This window comes from Pseudomassariella vexata (assembly GCF_002105095.1).
Source record: "Pseudomassariella vexata strain CBS 129021 chromosome Unknown BCR38scaffold_13, whole genome shotgun sequence".
In the NCBI taxonomy this organism is placed as follows: Eukaryota; Fungi; Ascomycota; class Sordariomycetes; order Amphisphaeriales; family Pseudomassariaceae; genus Pseudomassariella; species Pseudomassariella vexata.
In genome coordinates this window covers 751,462-772,763 of record NW_024467968.1, presented here as the reverse complement: position 1 = coordinate 772,763, position 21,302 = coordinate 751,462, and the positions used below count along the sequence as shown (strand labels likewise).

The 21,302-nt window shown below is 49.4% G+C and overlaps 3 protein-coding genes across 3 annotated transcripts; all 3 read left to right on the top strand.

Moving 5' to 3' along the window:
- Positions 1 to 3,393: 3,393 nt before the first annotated feature.
- Positions 3,394 to 7,365, top strand: BCR38DRAFT_445163 (glycosyltransferase family 2 protein). Its single transcript, XM_040860990.1, has 3 exons — positions 3,394 to 3,795; positions 4,201 to 5,885; positions 5,941 to 7,365. Exons 1-3 carry the CDS (start codon positions 3,650 to 3,652, stop codon positions 7,119 to 7,121), a joined length of 3,012 nt encoding a protein of 1,003 aa, XP_040712231.1. The 5' UTR covers positions 3,394 to 3,649; the 3' UTR covers positions 7,122 to 7,365.
- A 5,555-nt stretch (positions 7,366 to 12,920) lies between these two features.
- Positions 12,921 to 13,676, top strand: BCR38DRAFT_351401 (uncharacterized protein; the record flags this gene model as incomplete). Its single annotated transcript, XM_040856639.1, has 2 exons — positions 12,921 to 13,320; positions 13,384 to 13,676. The coding sequence occupies 2 exons, from the start codon at positions 12,921 to 12,923 to the stop codon at positions 13,674 to 13,676; spliced, it is 693 nt and encodes a 230-aa protein (XP_040712230.1).
- Positions 13,677 to 14,292: 616 nt separating this feature from the next.
- Positions 14,293 to 15,210, top strand: BCR38DRAFT_488672 (uncharacterized protein; the record flags this gene model as incomplete). Its single annotated transcript, XM_040864306.1, has 1 exon — positions 14,293 to 15,210. One exon carries the CDS (start codon positions 14,293 to 14,295, stop codon positions 15,208 to 15,210), a length of 918 nt encoding a protein of 305 aa, XP_040712229.1.
- Positions 15,211 to 21,302: the final 6,092 nt, after the last annotated feature.

Genomic DNA, 21,302 nt, shown 5'->3' with positions numbered 1-21,302 from the left:
TGAATTGTGTAGTTGTGGACTTGTATCTGCACTTCTGTTCGAGCTGTTGCCATAGCGTCCATGGGTCTTCTGTGTGTGTGAGGTGGAACAGCTTGTCTTTAGTCTCATCGCAATGGATCCATGTGCCGTCTCCATTCCCTTTTCAACACACTGAAAAGACGGCCCCAGTACCAGCAGATGGAATCTGTTGATCTGATCAGACCAGACTCGTGTTGCTAGTTGCGAGAACTTCGCACTTGCAGGTCTCGTGTGCAAGTTGGTCGGATGTGTCTCTGTAACTGGCGATAGGACAATTCACAGAACAGGACGCCTGGCTCTGGGAGTCGAATTGAAGCTGTCACTGGCACTGGATTCTCGAAAGTTGTGTCTGAATGCACATAAAGATAAACTGGATAACTGAAAAAACTAACTGACAGGCTGGAAAAGCGAAGGTGGAGAAGATAATGAAAAGGATGGATAATGGGGATTTTTGAGAAAAGGATGTCCTGCTCTGTCTCTGCGCCTTTTAACAAGAGAGAAATCCACGTCCTCCTGCTCCTGTCACCTATTTTCCCTGACGTCCGGCCTGGCCCCACTACAATATTGATTGGCTTATGGCGGTAAATTGGATAGAGAATGTCAACCAGGAAGATGGATAATTTGACATTCGTAGATGATCTGCCATAACTGTATATCCGAACCCAACACCTTGGGACGCAAGAAACGGGCGAATTCCAATCGCTCTTTGCTTTGGTTACAGCACAGCAAGCTCAGAAGCTCAACACATTTCAACATAACGTTGGACAAAGGTTGATGTGCGTTGTAATTCCACTCACCAAAAATGCCCATCACCATCAAAGTCGGTGAGTACGGGGCTCTCCCGTTTCATTCTGAGGTTCGCACGATGTCTCGGGATATTCTCATCGGTAGCCTTATCCAAGACTCCGACAAAGTCGGAGATCATCCAAACCTCGCATCCGGACGTCAAAGTGTTAGAAGAAACCATTTCATCTGTCAATAATGGCTTCGTCCAAGCCGCCTTCAAAGCCTACATCGTGCGTCACTCGTCCCGAGGACTTCTAGTTCGCCATCCACTCGCAATCCAGCTTCTACATCATCACAAGCAGTGATTTGCGTCGAACTTTGGAAATGCTTCATCGCTTCTGTTGCTTGAGTGTCCACTGAACCAGCGAGCAGCTTTGTATTCACAGGCGCTCGTTATCGATGATCATAATGACCGGCACCAATACGTATTCAGCTGGGATGCCCTCGGTATGGACAACATGATACGAGACCCCATCAAGCTTACTGTATGGCGGCAGTTGTCCTTTTATTTCACATCGACGCCATCGTGTTATGTACCAGTCCCCTCTTGCTTTTGTGAGCCACGAATGAGCTGCGAAGCCACTCTGAATCAACATGAAAAATCCTCAAAGTCGTGGTCAAACCCAAGGCAGTGCTATCTTCAATAAGTCAAAGACTGGTGAGACTCCGTGGCGGTAAAGTTGGCCACGTCCTGGTTGTTGCGGGTTAGTCTACTTAGCAAATGCCGAGCAGTTATTCGGCAGCCACTGCATAGACATTCTTCAAACGAGTCGGCGCATCGAATCTTTAAATCCATATTAACTGTCTTTACCGTTCAACTGACATTGAGACAGCTTCACGTCTCCACGATCAGATCAGGTAGCTGGAAAATTTAAGAATGAGCGAGTTTTGTTACGTAAAAGTTCACTTGTAGACATGCCATGTCTTCACCCTGTGAGTATGGCTTCCAATTTTTCGCACCTCAATCTGCGGCACACATCCAAATTCATGTCTGTATCTGACTGCAGGCATACCCAATCGAGCCTCCATTCAAGTTTACCCCATCCATCAATCATCTGTCTCTTTTCCGCAAATTACCATCTGCCCAATGTTATTGCCAAAGTCAGGCATGTTGTCCATAGTCTCCGTGGCATACAAGGAAGCTATTGTTGCTATCGACATAGGCAGTCGATGTTCCAAATTGCGATACCATTTGCCTCACTTCTTCCAGTGGTGCAATGGTAGTGGTTTGCGCGATTTTTCCTACCCCGACAACGCATATTCCAACTACAATAAAAAGACGGCCTCAACCCCGTGATGCATCTCGACTCGGCCGAGTACCAACCCACTTGGGCTCACCACCATCGCATCTACCCGGTTCTGGGTGAGTGGCGTTTTTCTGGCGACGACGACAATTTCCCGGGGGTACCGACCCGACGGGCCATAAGTATGTGCAATTATTTCATGTTCAATGACCATCTCGCTGATCAGCTGGCAGACGTGACCGGCGGCTTCAACCCAGGCAAGATCCTACGTCGTTCCTCACCGACACTTCTCGCCGGGCATTAGCGCGGTTGCTGCAAGCTGGCAGACCACAGACATTTGGAACTTGATCACTATTTCGCAACCGGCGAAGCCGACGGAAATGGGCATGCAGCAGGTTCGGTGGAAATATATTTCTTAGCAGTTCTGAGTCGAGAGATCAACAGCGGCCTAATTTGGCAAGGCTATGGCAGACAAGGCAACTCAGGACGAAGCCAGCAAGTGAAAGAAGACCATGGGAATTGGCGTTGGCATTGGTGTGCCTTTGTTGTTCGTCTTGACTGCTGCGATCGTCTGGGTCGCGGCAAAGAACTTTAGCAGTCAAGGGATGGATGCAGTTGTATCGACAGACGAGTGAGAACACAGCAAATTTCACAAGAGTATGGCGTGGGTTCAAGTCACCTAGAAGTATCGATCGAGCAGTATGATACCAACAAATGCATCCCTGGATGCTGATGATGTTTTTTTTTACAAAAGATTTGTTGTCAAATGGCTATGATCCTGTAACTACGGCTGCGAGACATCCGGGGCCTCCATGTTGTCGTGACCAGATGTATGACCTTGCCGAAAGAGAAAATTCGGTCCCGGGGTCGTGTTACCCATCAGTAGTGTCACCCTGTTGCTACTAAGTTACGAGGCAACTTTGAGGCCTATGCGGGCACCATTTCGAAGTTTGATGGTTTTCGTCAATCCTTGTCTTCACATCGAGGTACTTAAGTCAGTCGAACAGCTTAGCTTGTCCAATAACTTCGGTACTCGACACATCGGCGGCTTCAGCATCCACAAATAAATATCGATGCTGCAGCCCTAAACTAATCGAAGTCGTGCATCGAACGCGCTGAATGGAGTGTTCGATGGAGATGCAGTGACTGGCTTGCCTGTTTGAATCTAGTCCGTCTCGTGTTGCAGCAGTAGCGGCCGTTTTAGCTGGCGACTGCCCGCATTGGCCTGTGCAGCGGCGCAGATCGCGGCTTACCACCGCCGTTGTCTGGCCAACCCTGCCGCTCAGCTTGGTCGCAAATAACTTTCGGCTCGAATTGCGAAGGTCAATGTTGGAGCTCCCGCGGTGGCATTGCACCGCATTGAGATACCCAACTTCACTTGGTATTGCTTGGCTTGGCTTCATTGTTACCTGCCAGATAATAGGTACCATTCGTTCAGTGTCAAACTCACGATATCCAAATACTCGCCGTTGCGCGCAAGCAACCCCCGCCGAAACGCAGCCTACACTTCCGCCGTCGTCGCATTCCTTCTACAGCAACGGGAAAAGGGTGTCTCACATACAATCTGGTCGGCGTTCAATCGCTGACACCACAAGACCGCTATGGCCGGTCAGACCCCCCCAATTCGGCCTCCCGAGTACATGCTTCCTCCGTACGACGACGAGCATGACCACAACCCGACGGGAGGAAACTCGGCCGCTGTGAGGCTGTTGACATCTATGGAAGAACCGTTACCAGAGTCGCGACCGTATGTAAAACCCGACTCCGCATTACTTTCTCCAACTCTTGTGCCTCCTCCCCTGGCTGTTGTGAAGAAGGACTCTACCCACGTTACAACCCCCGAGCACCTCAAGAAGCTTAAGATGCAAGAGGAAGCCGTCTCACCCCCCTCTATTCGGTTTGCAGATCCTCCACCCCAAGTGGGAGGCTCACCGCAGCGCAAAGCAATGCGCACTTCAACTGTAAAGCTGCAGAAGAAGAAGAAGAAGCCAACGCGAGTGTCGGATGCAGAGATTGTCCAAAATCTGCCCACAATTCCTGAAGGACCATCGCTGAGAAGAAGTTCGCTTCTCAGCACACCTCCTAACGGGCATAGTCTGTTGCCTAGTCAAGGCAACACGCCCAACAGCACAAGCTCACAGAAGAACACTAGCAGTATCCGCCCGACACCACGCCGTTCATACCAACCATCAGTATACTCAACCCACTCGAGAACTTCGTCTATTGTCGACCCTCCGTACATCCCCCCTCCAGAGTCGTCGTACTTCCAACCTAGAGATACCGAGTCGCCCACACGATCCTGGTCTCCATCGAGGATGTCCACCAATAGCTCTGAATACGGACGTGTGCCTCCGTCCACCGCGCAGTACGAACCCTCGGATATCAATGGCAGCCCGCGACCGGGCACACCATCCTCCAGATACGGCGGAAGCCCTCGACGACCATTACCACAAGCGCCCCTGTATACTAACGGAGCTGCTCAGGAGTCGACCTTCACGGTGGATGATGCCACTGTCAATATTCCACTCGATCCCGACGATGATGACGTTTTCGGGCCCGAATCCGATCTTGGTTATTCACGTGGTCATCGGGAGACGTATACACGGCAATCTCAAACCACCCTTAGCGAGGAGCCCGGGACACCCTTTGACAACAAGGAGGAATTCTACGGCCCAGCACCCGACGGGAGCCAACAGCGTCGCGGAGTCCGCGCACCCCAAACAGCGAAAAAGGAGGTGCAGCTCATCAATGGCGAGCTGATCCTTGAGTGCAAGATCCCCACCATCTTGTACAGTTTCCTTCCCCGGCGCGATGAGGTTGAATTTACCCACATGCGTTACACAGCTGTGACCTGCGATCCAGATGACTATGTCGAAAAGGGCTACAAGTTGCGACAGAATATTGGAAGAACAGCTCGGGAGACAGAGCTCTTCATCTGCGTGACCATGTATAACGAGGATGAGATTGGCTTCACGCGGACGATGCACGCCGTCATGAAGAATATCAGCCATTTCTGTGGTCGCAACAAGTCCCGGACCTGGGGCGAGCTAGGGTGGCACAAAATTGTGGTTTGCATCGTGTCCGATGGTAGAGAGAAGATCCACCCTCGAACTTTGGACGCATTGGCCGCCATGGGAGTGTACCAGCACGGTATTGCGAAGAACTACGTCAACCAGAAAGCGGTGCAAGCCCATGTGTACGAATACACCACGCAAGTTTCGCTTGACGCCGATCTCAAGTTCAAGGGTGCAGAGAAGGGAATCGTCCCGTGCCAAATGATCTTCTGCCTCAAGGAAAAGAACCAGAAGAAGCTGAACTCGCATCGATGGTTCTTCAATGCTTTTGGGAAGGCTCTCAATCCCAACGTCTGCATCTTGCTCGACGTAGGGACCAAGCCTGGAACCAACTCTCTGTATCACCTTTGGAAAGCTTTCGACACAGACTCTAACGTTGCCGGTGCTTGCGGTGAGATCAAGGCAATGAAGGGCAAGTGGGGACTATCGCTCCTGAATCCTCTTGTGGCATCGCAAAACTTCGAGTACAAGATGTCTAATATTTTGGACAAGCCCCTCGAATCTGTTTTTGGCTATATCACCGTGTTACCGGGTGCTCTGAGCGCCTACCGCTACCATGCGCTACAAAACGATGAGACGGGCCATGGGCCGCTTAGCCAGTATTTCAAGGGGGAGACGCTACACGGCCAGGACGCCGACGTATTCACTGCCAACATGTACCTGGCCGAGGATCGTATTCTTTGCTGGGAGCTCGTTGCAAAGCGAAATGAGAGATGGGTGTTGAAGTACGTCAAAGGCTGCACTGGCGAGACTGATGTTCCTGGTAAGTGGTTATATTTTTGTCGTTGTTCTGATTGCACAACCAACACATATCACAGATAGTGTCCCTGAATTCATCTCACAGCGACGCCGTTGGTTGAATGGCGCTTTCTTTGCCGCCGTCTATTCCATCGTCCACTTCAAACAGCTCTGGGCAACGGATCACACGTTAGCGCGCAAGATTTTACTTCACATCGAGTTCGTGTACCAGTTCTTGCAGCTCATGTTCACCTACTTCTCCCTCGCCAATTTCTACCTGACATTCTTCTTCATCGCTGGAGGTATCGCCGACCCATCGGCAGACCCCTTCGGTCACCACGTTGGGGTGTACATCTTTACGATATTGCGGTATACTTGTGTTCTGCTCATCAGCATGCAATTCATCATTTCGCTCGGCAATCGACCACAGGGTGCTAAGCGCCTCTACCTCGCTAGCATGATCATCTACGGTATTATCATGATGTACACGGTATTCGCATGCATTTACATCATTGTCCGACAGGTGAAGACACGAGAAGACGGCACGCTTACGCTCGGGAGCAACGTGTTCACGAACTTGACAGTTTCCGTCGGCTCGACCACTGGTCTGTACTTCCTCATGTCGTTTCTCTACCTGGAGCCCTGGCACATGTTTACCAGTTCGGCGCAATACTTCATGTTGTTGCCCAGCTACATCTGCACCCTTCAGGTCTACGCCTTTTGCAACACGCACGATGTCACATGGGGTACCAAGGGCGACAACGTGATGAAGACGGATCTCGGAGGTGCGATGGGCAAGAACGGTGTCGTTGAGCTGGAGATGCCCTCGGAACAACTTGATATCGATTCGGGCTACGACGAGGCGTTGCGCAACCTGCGAGATCGTGTAGAGGTGCCCGAGCCCGCCATCAGTGAGTCACAGATGCAAGAGGACTACTACAAGAGCGTGCGAACGTACATGGTGGTCGTCTGGATGATGGCCAACGCTGTGCTAGCCATGGCCGTCAGCGAGGCGTACGGCAGCAGCGGCCTTGGGGACAACTATTACCTCCGGTTCATCATGTGGTCCGTGGCGACGTTGGCACTGTTCCGAGCGTTGGGGAGTAGCGCTTTCGCGTTGACCAATGTGATTAATATGGTGGTAGAGGGTAGAGTCCGGATGAGTCTCAAGGTGCCGCAGTGGATGGGTGGTTTGGGGAGCAAGGTCAGCGATAAGATGAGCGAGGCCATGAGTAGTGTGGGAAGTCGGGTCAGCAGATGATGATATGATGACGATGATGATGGGCAGTGGGTTCCGGGTGTCTTGTTTGGCGAGATAAGATGACGCGATGACCCCTGATGCCTGTGTAAGTCAATGGTTTTGGAATGTTATTGGAGTTGGTTCATCTCATATGCAGATGCGGGATATGTAATGCGAAGTGAGAGACGGATGTGTATACGTAAATAGTCTGCATGAGGCCAAGATCTGTGATACGGTTGGGTCTTGTGATGAAAAATGATACCTGTTCTTTCTTTTGAGATTTTGGTGCTTGAGCTCTCTTATTTAGTTGGTTCATCGCATGGTGTTTTGGTACGTTGGCCCTCTCGCGTGTCATGTGCCGCCATTCCTTTTGCCTGCTTGAGAAGCTGTTGACAACCTACCGACACGTCAAGCAACGCATTGCAGTTTCTTGTCCACCGATTCACACTGCATATATGAATCGAACTTCCTCCCACCTGACGCTAGCTATGGTACTAACGATAATTCCCGGAACCTTTGCGCTTCATTTTTCCTGGTAGCTGCGTATGTGCAATATTTCAAGTCGTCCACTCCGTCATGGTGTAATGTTGTACGAATGTAAACGTAGGTACTGTACCCTAAACGTTGAGTGACGCAGCCAGGAAAGAGACATCTCGCAACTTCGCTATTTTAATTCGAGCCGACAACAGCCACATACCAACATAAGAGTCACCTCGACTTTTTTATTGAGTATATATTTACCTAAAACGGTCTGCGAGCAGATGCAGACATGGATTCAACAGGAAGGGCCGAAATGCGACATCAGATTCTCGATTTCTTGGAAAGCAGTCCAAATCACAAATACATCCTACTTCCTCTGCACTCGCATGTGTACTAAATAGTACAACAGACAGGTCTGATCTTCTTCTGGGATGCGACCGTAGCTGAAAACAACGAGTACACCAATAAAGTGATCAACGGTAATGCGAACTCGAGATCACTTTATTACTATTTACGCTCATCCAAAAACTAGAAGTCATGCTTACCCCAAATTTCGAAACCAGCGACACTGAGCCTATAAAGGACTAGTGGAAAAGAAAATTAAGTATGGCGACGATCCTTGCGGTGTGCAGTCTCCAGCTCCTCAGAAATATCTGTAGGATCGTCGGCCCAGGATAGGTCGCCATAGTTGACAGGGCGGACTTACTGGTTGGCACAGACGAGAAGGCAAGGCCAGTGACCTCAATAGGTGTACACTCCATGTCATTAAACGCTGCACAACATCAAGAGCTTTCACAATGGCGCTCGGCTCCGATGAAAGCTTCGCATACAACGATAGGGGAAACAGTGCAAATTCGCATATTACGAAGGATTGGCCAAATCCAGGCGAACTTGTTGGATCAGAGCACATGAATGGTCGTTTAAAAGATCTAAAGTTTGGTCCGAGTGTTCAGTAAACTTTACCTTTGTCTACTTCAAGAATCTGGCAGACCAACTTGTGAAGGTTCTGGGGAGCGGGTTATCCAAAGAATACAGCTAATTTATAGTGGTCTAGCACTCTATATCACGAGAGGTAACGGAGGGGAGCCTGGACCGGTGCTGGGCTGCAACTGTTTGACCAGCGATGTAGAATGGCACGTTGTTGGTCATTAATAAGGGACTTTGTGTGCGGGCCACATTATCCGTCCTAATTCTAAATAATCTCTTGAATCATTCTTAAAGACGAAATTATTATTATTATTAAATACGCCGTAGGCTCGAAGCCCCCGGTACCTCTACAAGTGCTCCCGTATGTCAAACCGTGCCCTAATGGCTGGACTAAATACATACGCTGCTACGTAGGTTCGCTCTATTAGCGACTGCGTTACGTCCACCACAATACTATGTTAGTTCTCACCCTACTAACAAAGTCCCCCTGAGAAGATCGATATTATCCGGGCCTAAGCGCTATCCGGCCAGTCCTGAGTAGCCACCTTGTGATAGTCCCGCTGACTACTGGTTTCCCCGTCGCTGTTGCCAGGTCTCTACGTGTATGCAGCGGCCATGGTGCGATAGTGGCCCGTAGGCGCTCTCTCGATTCTTCCAGCAGGCCGCAAAAGAGGATTACGTGCTCTGCCGTCTCGGGGGCCTCTCCACAGCGGCATAACGGCGAGTACACACCGAAGGCTCCTATCTTAAATAAGAAAGCTGATAGTCCTATTTTTCCGGTCCTGATCTGGCATAGGGTAGACGCCTCCGGTCGGTTTAGGTCTGAGTACTTGCCCTGTTTCGGCATTCGCATCGAGGGGCCCTCCTGTTCCTCGGCGATAGCGCGTCGCTGGCGGTCGTGTTGTGCTGCCCCGGAGAGCCATCTCTTTTCCCAGTGGTCTAGGAGGGCGGCCGGGACTTCCTTCGCCTTGCCTATCCACTCGGAGCCCCTAGCCTCCTTCTCTATCGTGTACCCCGCTGATCTGAGCGATTGTGACGCCCGCTTCCGTCTCGCCGGCGTGTCCTGTCGGAGTATGTGTGACGCTCTCGCGCTCGCGCTCCGAAGCAGGCTCCTTTTGCCGTTATTCCGTAGCCGTTCTTCAAATTTCGCCGCACGGGCACTGAGATATAGGTCTAGTGACGGGATAGCTGCCTCTATTTCTAGGTGTCGGACCGGTGTCGCTTTGTAGGCGCCACAGACTATTCGGAGGCACTCATTCTGTATCCCGACTAGGCTCTTAGCTGGTCCCGCTGGTTCCTCGCTTATAGTGTGCCACGCAGCCCCCCCGAAGGCGATCGCGCTGCGAATAACCGACGTGTACAGTAGTCTCGCCCGTATGAGATCGCAGCCCCACGCCATGTTCACTAGCTTTGTTAGGGCTAGCTTCTGAGTCGCCATTTTTGATTTAACCCGTTCGGTATGGGCGTGCCACGTTAATTTGCGGTCAAACCAGACCCCTAGGAACCTTGCCGAGACCTTCGGCGTTACTGTAGCGTTTCCAAGACGGATACTCTGCGGGGAGGGGTCTCGGGTTCTAGTGAAGTGCATCAGCTCACTCTTGTCCGGAGCGAACTCCATCTCGTGCCTGGCGGCCCACCGTTGGCACGTAGCCCAAGCGTCCTCTAGTCGGCGGCAGGTCGTGCCCGTGTCTGTGCTCACGCTGAGTAGGTTCGTATCGTCCGCGAACCCTACGACTAAGAGTAGGGGGTGTTTCTCCGCTAGTTCCTCATATAGCGTCAGACGAAATTAAAACTAGACAAAAGCCTGGCTTAATGACAAGTACTTAACCAGTCAGACAGACTTGATCTCCATTATTCGAAGAGCTGTCCAACAGACGCATTACGGAGATACGCATAGCACTACAAAAACCAATGATAAACTGGAGAAGGGACAATTGTGGAGCTATGTATGAAATCGTATTTATAGAATGATTGCCGCTTCCGGTAGATGTTGGTTGGTTCATGTCCGGTTGGCTTCCCTTTGAGGGGATTTCAAGCGCCTATAAGTCCTTAGCCGCACTTATTTGACAATTTGCGATACAAAACTAAACCAGGCCATGATATATTTACTGCAAAGTGACTAAAATTTCCAAAGAGCTGAGAGCTGTGCACGAAAATCACGACGAGCACAGATCCTTCGCTGGGAGTGGATATGTATAGGTGCTCTAGAAGAGTGATGAGGGGGATATTCTAAGATATTTCGAGAAACAACTTTAGAAGTAGGTTTATGGCAGAATTGGATAATCAAGCCTAATGTGTTCTAAACTGCAAGATCTTATGCAAAGCATTCGATCGTATCCAAGATTTAATGGATTCACAAGAAAGGCTGATTGGTATACAAGACGCTGATGCGGTACTTATGGACGTCTTGACCACTCATGTCTAAACCAGACCAAGATCAAATTCACCAAATGGCTATTTTCATTTTTCTTTTTGAGCTGCCGAAACTCTTACACGCAGACAACCCTTGAAAAGGAAAGGAAGCGGACGCGGTCCAGACTTGGCTTTCATGACCAGTGTTATAAAACAGTTGATCAAAACTTTTCCCGATGGTTTCATCGAAGGAGGAGTCCGGGCGCCTTTCTGTGCAGAATAGATCATCGCGAAGATTCTGGCGTTGTACTCTGCGTCGAGCTTATTAAGGTACCTCGAAGGAGTCTTGCTTGTCCAGTGACGTATACTTTCAACCGCAACGACTTAATGCCGAGAGGCTCGAGAAGATAATTCCCAAAGAGAAGGAGAATGACGTTTGTGGGTATGCGTTCAAAGCGGCTCAAGATACACAGGTTCATTACTACTGCAGGTAGATTTGGTGCGAAGGCCAAAAAACAATGTTGTATTTCTCGTGTCTGATGGCTACTTATGGATTGATGCGGGGTTTTATAGGCCTCCAGTCTTGCACTTAGCCATACCTTCCCATCGCAGGTATGCGAACAAAGCGAAGGAATGGTTTGACCTTGCTGCATCTAGGCGTGGTCGGTCTATTGGTGAAATCAAATACCCATATTGAATCTCAAATGCACTCATATGAATTCATAGGCTGGAGCAGGATTTCAAGTCAGGTAGAGTAGTCGATGACTGAACCTGCTGATGTGGACTTTGGTAAGTAGATGATGTGGAATGTAAGGGTGGGGAACACGACCAGAGTTCACATACTATATACACTGCTTTGATGTGTTCAAAGTCAGTTTTCCAATGAAAATCGTTTCGTATACCGCCATCATGACAATTTTTGGCGGCGTTATCCGTAATAGCATCTCATTACATTCAGGTTTTGTCCCGTCGCGGTGCCAATTGGTTCGTATATAGGCAGATTGCGTTTCGGATAAGGGGTGGACAACCCGCAATCCTCTCCCAGCTACCTACTTGTATCTTAACGGCGGACTTCGGGGATTTATCGTCGAAGCTGAGGTGTTGGACAACAAAGTTAAATCCTTATCCTTGGACGGAAAGTCGCGATTTCCGGTTGCTAATGCTCGAACGGAAGTATCCTTAACGTTGCCCAGATGCTGTAGCAGGCCGGAAGAAAAGGAACCAAGGCCAGGCCCAAAAGGTTGCTTCGGAAAGGTGGTTTATCAGATGATGGTAATAGGCTTCCCGAAACTTGTGCAAAAAATCTTTAAAAGTCACCAGCTGGTTTTCTGCCAAGTGGAATCAAGGCTATTAGCCTCATGATAAGGACCCAAAAGTTGAACTTTGGCAGTGGCACAGAGTACCTCAGCCTTTCAGCCATGCTCACACTTTCGCTTAGACAATTGGTGGTCTCAGACTTTGTAGCCTTTAAGTTACCTTACCATCACCACGATGTCATTGCGGCGTACATAGTACACTGGCAGATCCCGCGCGCTATACCATACTAGCGCCCAACTTAGTTGGTGCTACTACTGGCAATGTAGTTACCTTGAGGCAATCCACCAACGAGGTTTTCTCTACAGCTCAAGTCCAAGCACACATCGAGATTTCCACAGACATTCGGAGGCTTCAATGAAACAGAACAATCCAGATCCTGTCATCCAGCGCAGATCCAACCTTTCTTGGCCTGGTCTGTGGGGGACTCTTTCCTCTTTTCATACCAGCGCTACGGAGAAGTGTATGTGATCGCGCAGATGCAGGCGGAGTCTTAACAGCTGACGATATACCGCTCGTTGAGCGAGATGTCGAATTATAAGAATCGACATCTTCTGTCCACAACTTGCAAAATATCCTCAGCATCAGCATCAGCATCCTCATCAATAAAAAACTTCACTCGCTCATCAGTCCTCAGCCTTTCATAGCTTAACTCGCCCTATCAACAATAGTTACTCCAGAAATCATCTCCCAGTTTCTCAAGACCACTCCTATTTCTACTACCAATTTTCCATTTGCACTATCAAAATGCAGTTCCTCAGCCTTATCGCCATTACCGCGGCCGTCAGCGCCAGCCAGGTTGACACCACCACCCCCAAGCGCAACCTGGTTGAAGTCACCAACATCATGACCCAGGTCCTGCACGGCATCCTCAACTTTGACGCTGCCATCATCAACTACAACGGTGGCCCGCAGGTGAGCCAGCTCCAGGGTGCTTCGGGAACTATGGTCGGCATTATCAAGACGGCCACCCTTGCCGCCAGCAATATGACCAATCTGAGCGTTGAGGAGGCCCAGGGCTTCCAGCCCCTGTCGGACAAGCTCAATGTCGCTGGCGACAAGCTTCTTGCAGATCTTAATGGGAAGAATGACTTGTTCTCCAAGGCCTGTGTTTGCGAGCCGGTTTTTGAGCTGGTTACAGTTGTTGGTACGTGATTTATCCTCTTCCTTCCACTCCCACAGCGAACATGAACTGACTTCGAAAAATCAGGTGACCACGTCATCACTCTCATGAACACTGTCTCGACCAAATTCCCCCAGGGGGGCAAGGGCGGCAAGGAGATTGAACATTTCACCAAGATCTTCAACGATATGGAGGAGAAACTGTCGAAGTGCATTTCAGCTACTTGCAAGATTACGACAGTTCTTACCGGTTCCCACAGCAATTCCACTGGGAATGCCACTCAGACTGGTGTTTCACACCCTGTTGTCACCGCTGGTTCTTCTTTCTTGGGAGTTTCATCTGGCGCCTTGGCTGTGGTTCTCGCGGCATTCGCGTTCTAGTTTTGACATTTCATCCGGGGGCCGTGGACTTATGTCTAAGCGGTGGAATTTGTGGAATCTGTAATTCCTTACACTTGTAACACTAAGAATTGGATTGGGAGGATTATATGTATTATATGATCTGTTTTTGGCTGAATATCGTTGTTACAGTTGCAAAAGTCATTGCTTGAAAATGTGTGCTTGGAAATGTGTGGACATCGTTACGGTCTTCAGTAATGCATGCCAGGTTTTGGTATTTATGTCAGGTTCGCTGATGGCTAAATGTACTTCAAGATTAAATAGAGCAATATAACATTTAGCCAAGACGTGGTCTGTATATTGAGTCCAAATGAGCTCAATATCGAAGGGTGCGGGGAGCATGAGTTTGGGGTTGTTCAACGCCGTTGCAAATTGCTTATTCGAGCAAAGGCCTGGCTATGATACGAAAGTTGCATCGTTTCTGTATCACAAGATGCATTACGAAATTCCGGGTAAAATTCCGTCGACGGGAAATCAGAGGGAAAGCTAAGCTTAAATACGCTTTCCTCTCCAGTCAGACTGTCTGATGTCATCTTATCCAATCCCCTATTCCTAAGATCAAATCCATCACGTCTAGGTAAACATCACCTGATTCAACATGCATCTCGTGGTTGGAGTAAGAGCAATCGTTCTGTTTGCCTCATCTGCTTCAGCAGCCCTAATTGGAAGACAATCTGGAACCACGATAGCAACTTTGCCCAATGACGCGTGGATCGAAAGTATATTCGCTCGATCAAATGGCCAACTACTGCTGAGCCGCCTCGACACTCCCGAGCTATGGACCCTTGACCCCTCGGCCAAGCAGACCTCCAAGCTCGCCGGCTTCCCTAATGCTCTCGGACTGACTGGCATCACCGAAATCTCGCCAGATGTCTTTGCCGTCGTCTCCGGAAACATGACCGTAAAGGGGTCCATTAGCTACACGCCGGGAACATGGGGAGTCTGGAAGGTGGACCTGACCAGCTCGGACCCCAAAACCACATTCGTGAAGCAGATTCCCGAGGCCGGCTTCCTCATCGGTGTGACTCCTTTCAACAACGATACCGTCCTCGTCGCGGACGCGGGAAAAGGGTCGCTGTACCAACTGAGCATCTCCACTGGCGCATACAGCGTCGTTCTCTCAGACGCCACTATGAAAGCCGCCTCGAACGCCCCCATCGCAGAAGGCATCCACGGGATCAAGTACTCCAACGGAACCGTGTACTTTACTAACACGTTCGGGAACGGGTTCTACAAAGTCGCCATCGACCCCACGACGGGAAAGAGTACAAGTTCCGTTACGCCCGTCTTAGCGTCGGTTACGAATCCAGAAGACTTCGTGCTTGGCGCGGATGGGTCGGCGTTCATGGCGACGCTAAGTGCAGGTGTGATCAAGGTAACGCCGGATGGGAAGTCAAGTAGGGTTGTTTCGACTTCTTCGCCGTCTTCTTGTGCGTTTGGCAGGGGGGCGGGGGATAAGGGGACTTTGTATATCTCGACCAGTAGTGGGACGGTATCTTCTATTGATGCTAGGTAGAAAGCTGAGCTGAGGTTTCCTGAGTGATGACACGGGCATTTGGATAGGAGGGTTCGGAATAAAAGATTGTGCTGCAACTTGGTGCGGTCTGAATCATGATTTTTAAGATAGTCAATTGATGATTAAGAATGATAACTGGAGTGAAACGATGCCTGGCTTTTTTTAACACTGATCTTGGACCGCTCCACTTCAATCAACGTCAAATTTCCTTGGCTCTGAGCCGGCTCATCAACTGGCGTTAGGAACCCAATAGAAATCTTGAATGAATGCTCAGTGCCATTTGTAGATTTGCAGGGTCCGCCGTAAGTAGTACCCGCGGACAAAACCTATTGGATTATGGGCAAATGGTCTTGTATTGAAAGTGTTATGATCTCTGGAGAGTCCTGAGAGAAGTGAACGGCGGCCATAGGGGCCTTATATAGATAGAAATGACTGATGCCTGCCCCACAGCCAGGACTTGTGTGGTTCAATGGGTAGAGGTCATATTGACCCATACTTCGTACGGTTTGCGGCTTTACTTTTCTCCTTGACTTGACAGTCTTGATGGAGTAGCCTTGAAGGTCCAACAAAACCCTCCCCAACTTTGATATTAAAGAGGAGTAGAAGACAGGCTTACGTGTCAAATGATCCAAACCTTGGTCACAATCCATGCAGTGCCTGCCATAGACAACTCTGTCGCCATCGCAGGAAATCTACTTTGAAACACGAATATTATCCAGCAAGTCTCGATATTCAGGATCTACGTCGCCGAAAATGATGAAGTAGAACCCAATCCACGAAAGGGGGTTCTCTTGGGGGCTGGTAAGGGTCACCTTAATGGGCGCGAATTACGGTGAATATGTGGTATTTCTGCTCATCAAACAGATGTACAGCGCCCAAGACACTACCATGGCCTTCAGGAAGACTTTACAAAAATGATCACATGATAGTCAGGGACGGCAAAGTCTAGACCAGTGTGTGGATCAACTCTATCCAATGCCGTATTCAAGTCGTGTGTGGACTGCCACGACTTTCTCTGCTGAGAGTACCTTGCTTATAAAAGCCCGTTGCTGTAACGTAGACTCTGTATCGTAGAGGGCGCCCTCTTCGAGCATCAGGAAGGGTTCGACCTTACGTAGCCAGTTTTGATTTTAGTCAAGTAGATAAGTGCTGCTGTAATCTATAAGGTTGAAACAGTCCAATTCAATGAGCTACCAAAGCCCAAAAATTAGCAGTTGCTTTACATCAATTGTACCGCCCTCATTAGGATGAAGCACCTTGTGGCATTTGATTGGAATGGTAAAAGAATGTTCAAGCACCCTCGGATGTATGTATGTGCACATAAAGTCCTGATTTGAATCCATGGATGATAATATATTATTATTATTATTAAATACGCCGTAGGCTCGAAGCCCCCGGTACCTCTGCTAGTACTCCCGTATGTCAAACCGTGCCCTAATGGCTGGACTAAATACATACGCTGCGTCGTCGGTTCGCCCTATTGGCGACTGCGTTGTGTTCACTACCATACTACGTTGGTTCTCAACCTACCAACAAAGTCCCCGCTGAGAAGATCGATGCTATCTGGGCCTTGAAGCTGTCCGACCCGTCCCTAACAGCCACCTTACAATAGTCCCACTAACTACTGGTTCTCCTGTTGCCGTTGCGAGGTCTCTGCGAGAGTATAGTGGCCGTGGTGCGATAGCGGCCCGTAATCGTTCCCTCGGTCCTTCCAACAGCCCGCAAAAGAGGATTACGTGCTCTGCCGTCTCAGGGGCGTCGCCACAGCGGCATAGCGGCGAGTACACGCCAAAAGCCCCTGTCTTGAATAAGAAGGCTGCTAGTGAAGGAAATTAATAGAAGGTACTATACAAGTATTATATGATTAATGAATACCGTGTCTTATAAACTAGATAGTAAGACAGGTTAATTTACGTGGGCGATTATTTAACTACGAAAGTAACTAGTTACGCATATTATGTGATAACTAAGAGGAAATTTAGCTGTATCTCCTAAAATAGACATCTCTATCATCATTTGTTAGTAAACATCTATCTCAGCATGCTACCTGAATGACACTAAAGACCTTTATAAGGTGCGATGGAGGCCCTGCAAAACCGTATACGTACTATTGGATCTGCCCGCATTTTAACATCTCGGTTAACCTTCATTGTTGTCAGAGAACAGAATGCCATAGGCACCAGTGGGTGTCAGGACACTGAACGCAGGACACCGGCGGGCCGCTGGAGGGGTGTTTCGGACAAAAGACTCCCGAGTCATGATTACAATCTATGTGAAGCTTTGGGATGACGAGAGTCAAGATCCTTGGCATCGCCGACCCTGCTGTTATGCCGGGTTCAAGCGGCGGCCTAGCTATCTATATAAGGACCATCTCGAAGTAGGATAGGGAAGGAGTTGTCAGAGCCACAAGTGTCATCCGAGGCGGGCCGGCTTCCACCAGGTAGGAAGCCGTTTGTGGCGGCTAGAGAGCCGCTTGTGGCGAATGAGAGCCGTTGAAGCCGTTTGCAGCGGATAGGGAATCGCTTGGTTGCAGATAAGGAGCCGCTGTCCAAGATATTGGCCGAAGTCGGAGGAACACAGACATACGGAAGCAAACATCCAGAATCCAAGAGAGAACCTCGGCTGGCTATAAGTAAGGAGTCGAGACGGAGGAAGATAGAGAGGGCAGAGATCAATGCATCACCGTGGGCACCCCTACCTGAGACCGCCAGTGACCACCCGGTGCTACGTAGGAGGGACGCCCGTTACTCCCCATCACTCTGTACTATTGCCTTCGGCCTAGCCGTACCCTGACACTAATGAAGTAATCTGTGATAATTATTCTCGATTTCGCCATTGTGCTATGGTGATAAAGTTGTCAGGGATCAAGTTTATGCTTTCATTTGGTTATAGCTACCAGGAACACATAGTATGAACTGTTCAGCGGGTCAAAATATTTCACCACGGACTTTTCATGTCTTCTAATCCGGCCTAGCGCTATCACGACTTAATAAGACTATCATCTGCAGCCGTGGAAATCCAATAATCTACCAAATGAGCAGACAGTATCGGCGGTTTGCGACTTAGTTAAATTTGTCTTTAAATAGTAAGCGCGCTCTTCGCCGCCCTCGCCTGAGTCTCCCTATACAAAACCCTCACAGGCAGTTTCGGCGGCGTAGGGATCTATGCAGTTTTCCGTGCTATTGGTGGCAACGTTGCGGAGGGCGTCAGCCTCGCTATTGCCCTAGTCGATGTTATAAAAACGCTGGAAGCGTTTGTGGCTATAATCGCTTGACGATTGCAACGCGTTATTCTGGGCTGGTCAAGAGAGTTCGTCGTGGTTAATGATACTGAGGACCATGTGGTGGAGGCTGTATGGGTAGGGCTAGATGTTAGTGTCACGAACCCCATGGTTACTGGCGCGGCATGGCTTGCCGAAGTGGGATACAATTAGCCGTCGCGCTATACAACCCTTCTGGTTCTGCAACTCAATATTTACAAATGAGTGAACCCTAAACCATAGAATGTGCCATCCCACAGATGTCGAAGATGTCTGGCAGGGGGTAGCAAGTCCAACGACGACAACAAGCACTGGTCCCTTATGTAGGCCTAATACCTCATCAGACGCTAGCATCTAGAGAAAGGCTACGGTATAAATAAGCCCTGCTCTCTTAGACTTTTGCTCTTCGGCTCTTCGATAAAGCATCAAACGGCGGGTCGGCCTCGAGGTTTTTGCAAATGCTGAGCTGGTTTCTATTAATCGGCTAAAATTCACCGCAAAAGATCACTCCGGGAAAGCCGATGTACCTAGTGAGGTTTGGACAGCTGACGAAGAACCGGTGCTTTGTTCCAAGACGGGCATAACTAGTTCAATAGTCTGGACTATGATTAACAGTTTGAAAACTGGGAACCTGGAGAACAACCTTGCCCTGCTGGGTCGCCGGCCATTGGAAACGCGCCGGGGTCGGGTACAAGCCAGTGAAAACACTTCAGCTTTCGCGTAAGCTCATTCAGTCCATAATAACCTGTTTTTGATCATACTTGGTATTTTAGATATTTGATTGACTGAATAATTGGGTACTGCATTTTTCAACGTCGCTTCTGTAACCCCGTAATTTAAGTGAAAACGTATGCTTTTCAGTTCCTGATTCCGAGTCTCCCTTTCCTCTGTAGGCTAGAACCTTAGTGCTAGAATAGCCCTAAAAGACCACTGAGCATCTACGCGCAATAACAAATAGTTCATAGCTTTCTTAATGTTTCAGAACCAGACCTGCTTACTATACACCCAGAGTTAAACGAGTTATAAATCTGAGCTTTTCACATTTAATCTTCCGGCAGCCCCCTCCGCGTTGTCTCACATCCACGACCTTTGATTCGCAGCTACTGGAGCATGAATAGCTACACAAACAGCTTATGTCCGTCCATCTGCCGAACGTGTTTCCTTTCAGTCGCGTTCTAAGTAGCCGAGAAGCGGCACCGAAACTTTAGCCTTTGTTGCAGGGCAGATTGCCCAATTGACAGAGCGTCTGACGCCTTTCGCCAAGGTAGTCGTCGATACCAAGGCTTGGAAGTTGGACGATTGTCTAAAATATCAGCCCATGTGCCCCTTGGCGTAAATGGGTCGGCCACAAGTTCGGAGTCAATCTGTCAGTTACAGCTCTAGTGACTACCGCAGCCCCCTGCTCGCCGCTCGCCCGGTGGTCGAACCGGACCCGGAAGAACGTGGTGCCTAGCCAATATTCGCTGTTATCAGAAATGTTGAGCAAATGATCGCTTAGTGCCGCGGCTTGGCGCGGAAAATCAAATGTTCGCCCGCGGCTGGAGTGTTAGACTGGTTCCCGACGACTGAGAGGGTTGGGTGACTAAATTGAGGTCGTTCTTGGCTTCCAAGCTTGTGTGTAACAGGACTGCTTCAACTACGTGGAATTAATAGGTCAAGTGGAAAGCTAGAGCGGCGTTCAATTTGCGATGCGCGAAGAATCATGTCCCAGAGCCAATTCCCAGAGCCAATTCCCAGAGCCAATCTGCAGCGTTTTTCTCCCCACTGTGCAAGGGCTTACCTGTGATCTGTTGAATGAAGAGTAGGAAACACGTGTTCAATAAGAATGATCTACTCAACTCATTTGCCCCGAATGTTGGAATCTGGGACAGCTTTAAAGATAAGGCATAGCTCCAGGATCTAACCCACTGCATCGTGTCAGTCGCACCCCGCATGCGATAGCGAACCCACTCCCCACTTTCCAACCCCTGGAGAGAATGCCAATGCTGGGGTCGCTGCAAATTCGCCGTTGGTGGAGATTAGAACCGCTTTGAGTGAAACCCCCCGATGAAAGCAGCTGGGAAGAGAAGCCCTGTCGCATGCCTCGGTCACTAAACGACAGTGGCAACATTCATCATCCTTCTGTACTAACGGGAATCAGGAACCTGGGATGGGTTTCATTGCTAGGTAAGTAGAAAGAGCCTCACAGCGTCTAGCGGCAGTCTAGTAGGGGTGTTTTCTCGGCCCCGAAAATGATTCCAATCTCGTTGAGCATTGCGCATCGTGCTCCGTCCGCATCGAGAGGGCAAAACCAAAGGATTTACTGGCAAAACAGCATATTCAAAAACCAATTCATGACACCAAAACCGACCCAACGACGACTTATTGAGAAATACTGCATGCAATCTGAAGCCGGCCAGAGCCCATGGGTAAGTGATCATCCATGGAACCGGGCCTTTTGTGGCGACAGGAAGTGGATCCCCAAAAGCCCCGTGGGGAGAGGTGAGGGGAATGACCGCCAGGTGACGAAAAAGAAAACGTGAAGTACAAAGTACTCGTATGTTATCGGGTTTTCCGACTCCTTCACCTCTGCACAGTGGTACAACTTGACAACGATCCCCCGGGGCCACCAGCTCACACCGTAAATCGAGTTACATCCTTCGCAGAAGATACGTGAGGAGCATAGGCGACCGTCGAGTACAGCTATGATAGCTCTTCAATCTGGCCTCGCGACCTGTGCAAACTCGATGGCTACGTTGTAGTTCATCTCAATTTTTCCTAGGCGAATGTGGGTGATACTTGACTTTCGCCGTACCTCAAGGCATTCGGCGTGGTGCCTTAACAGAAAGGCTTC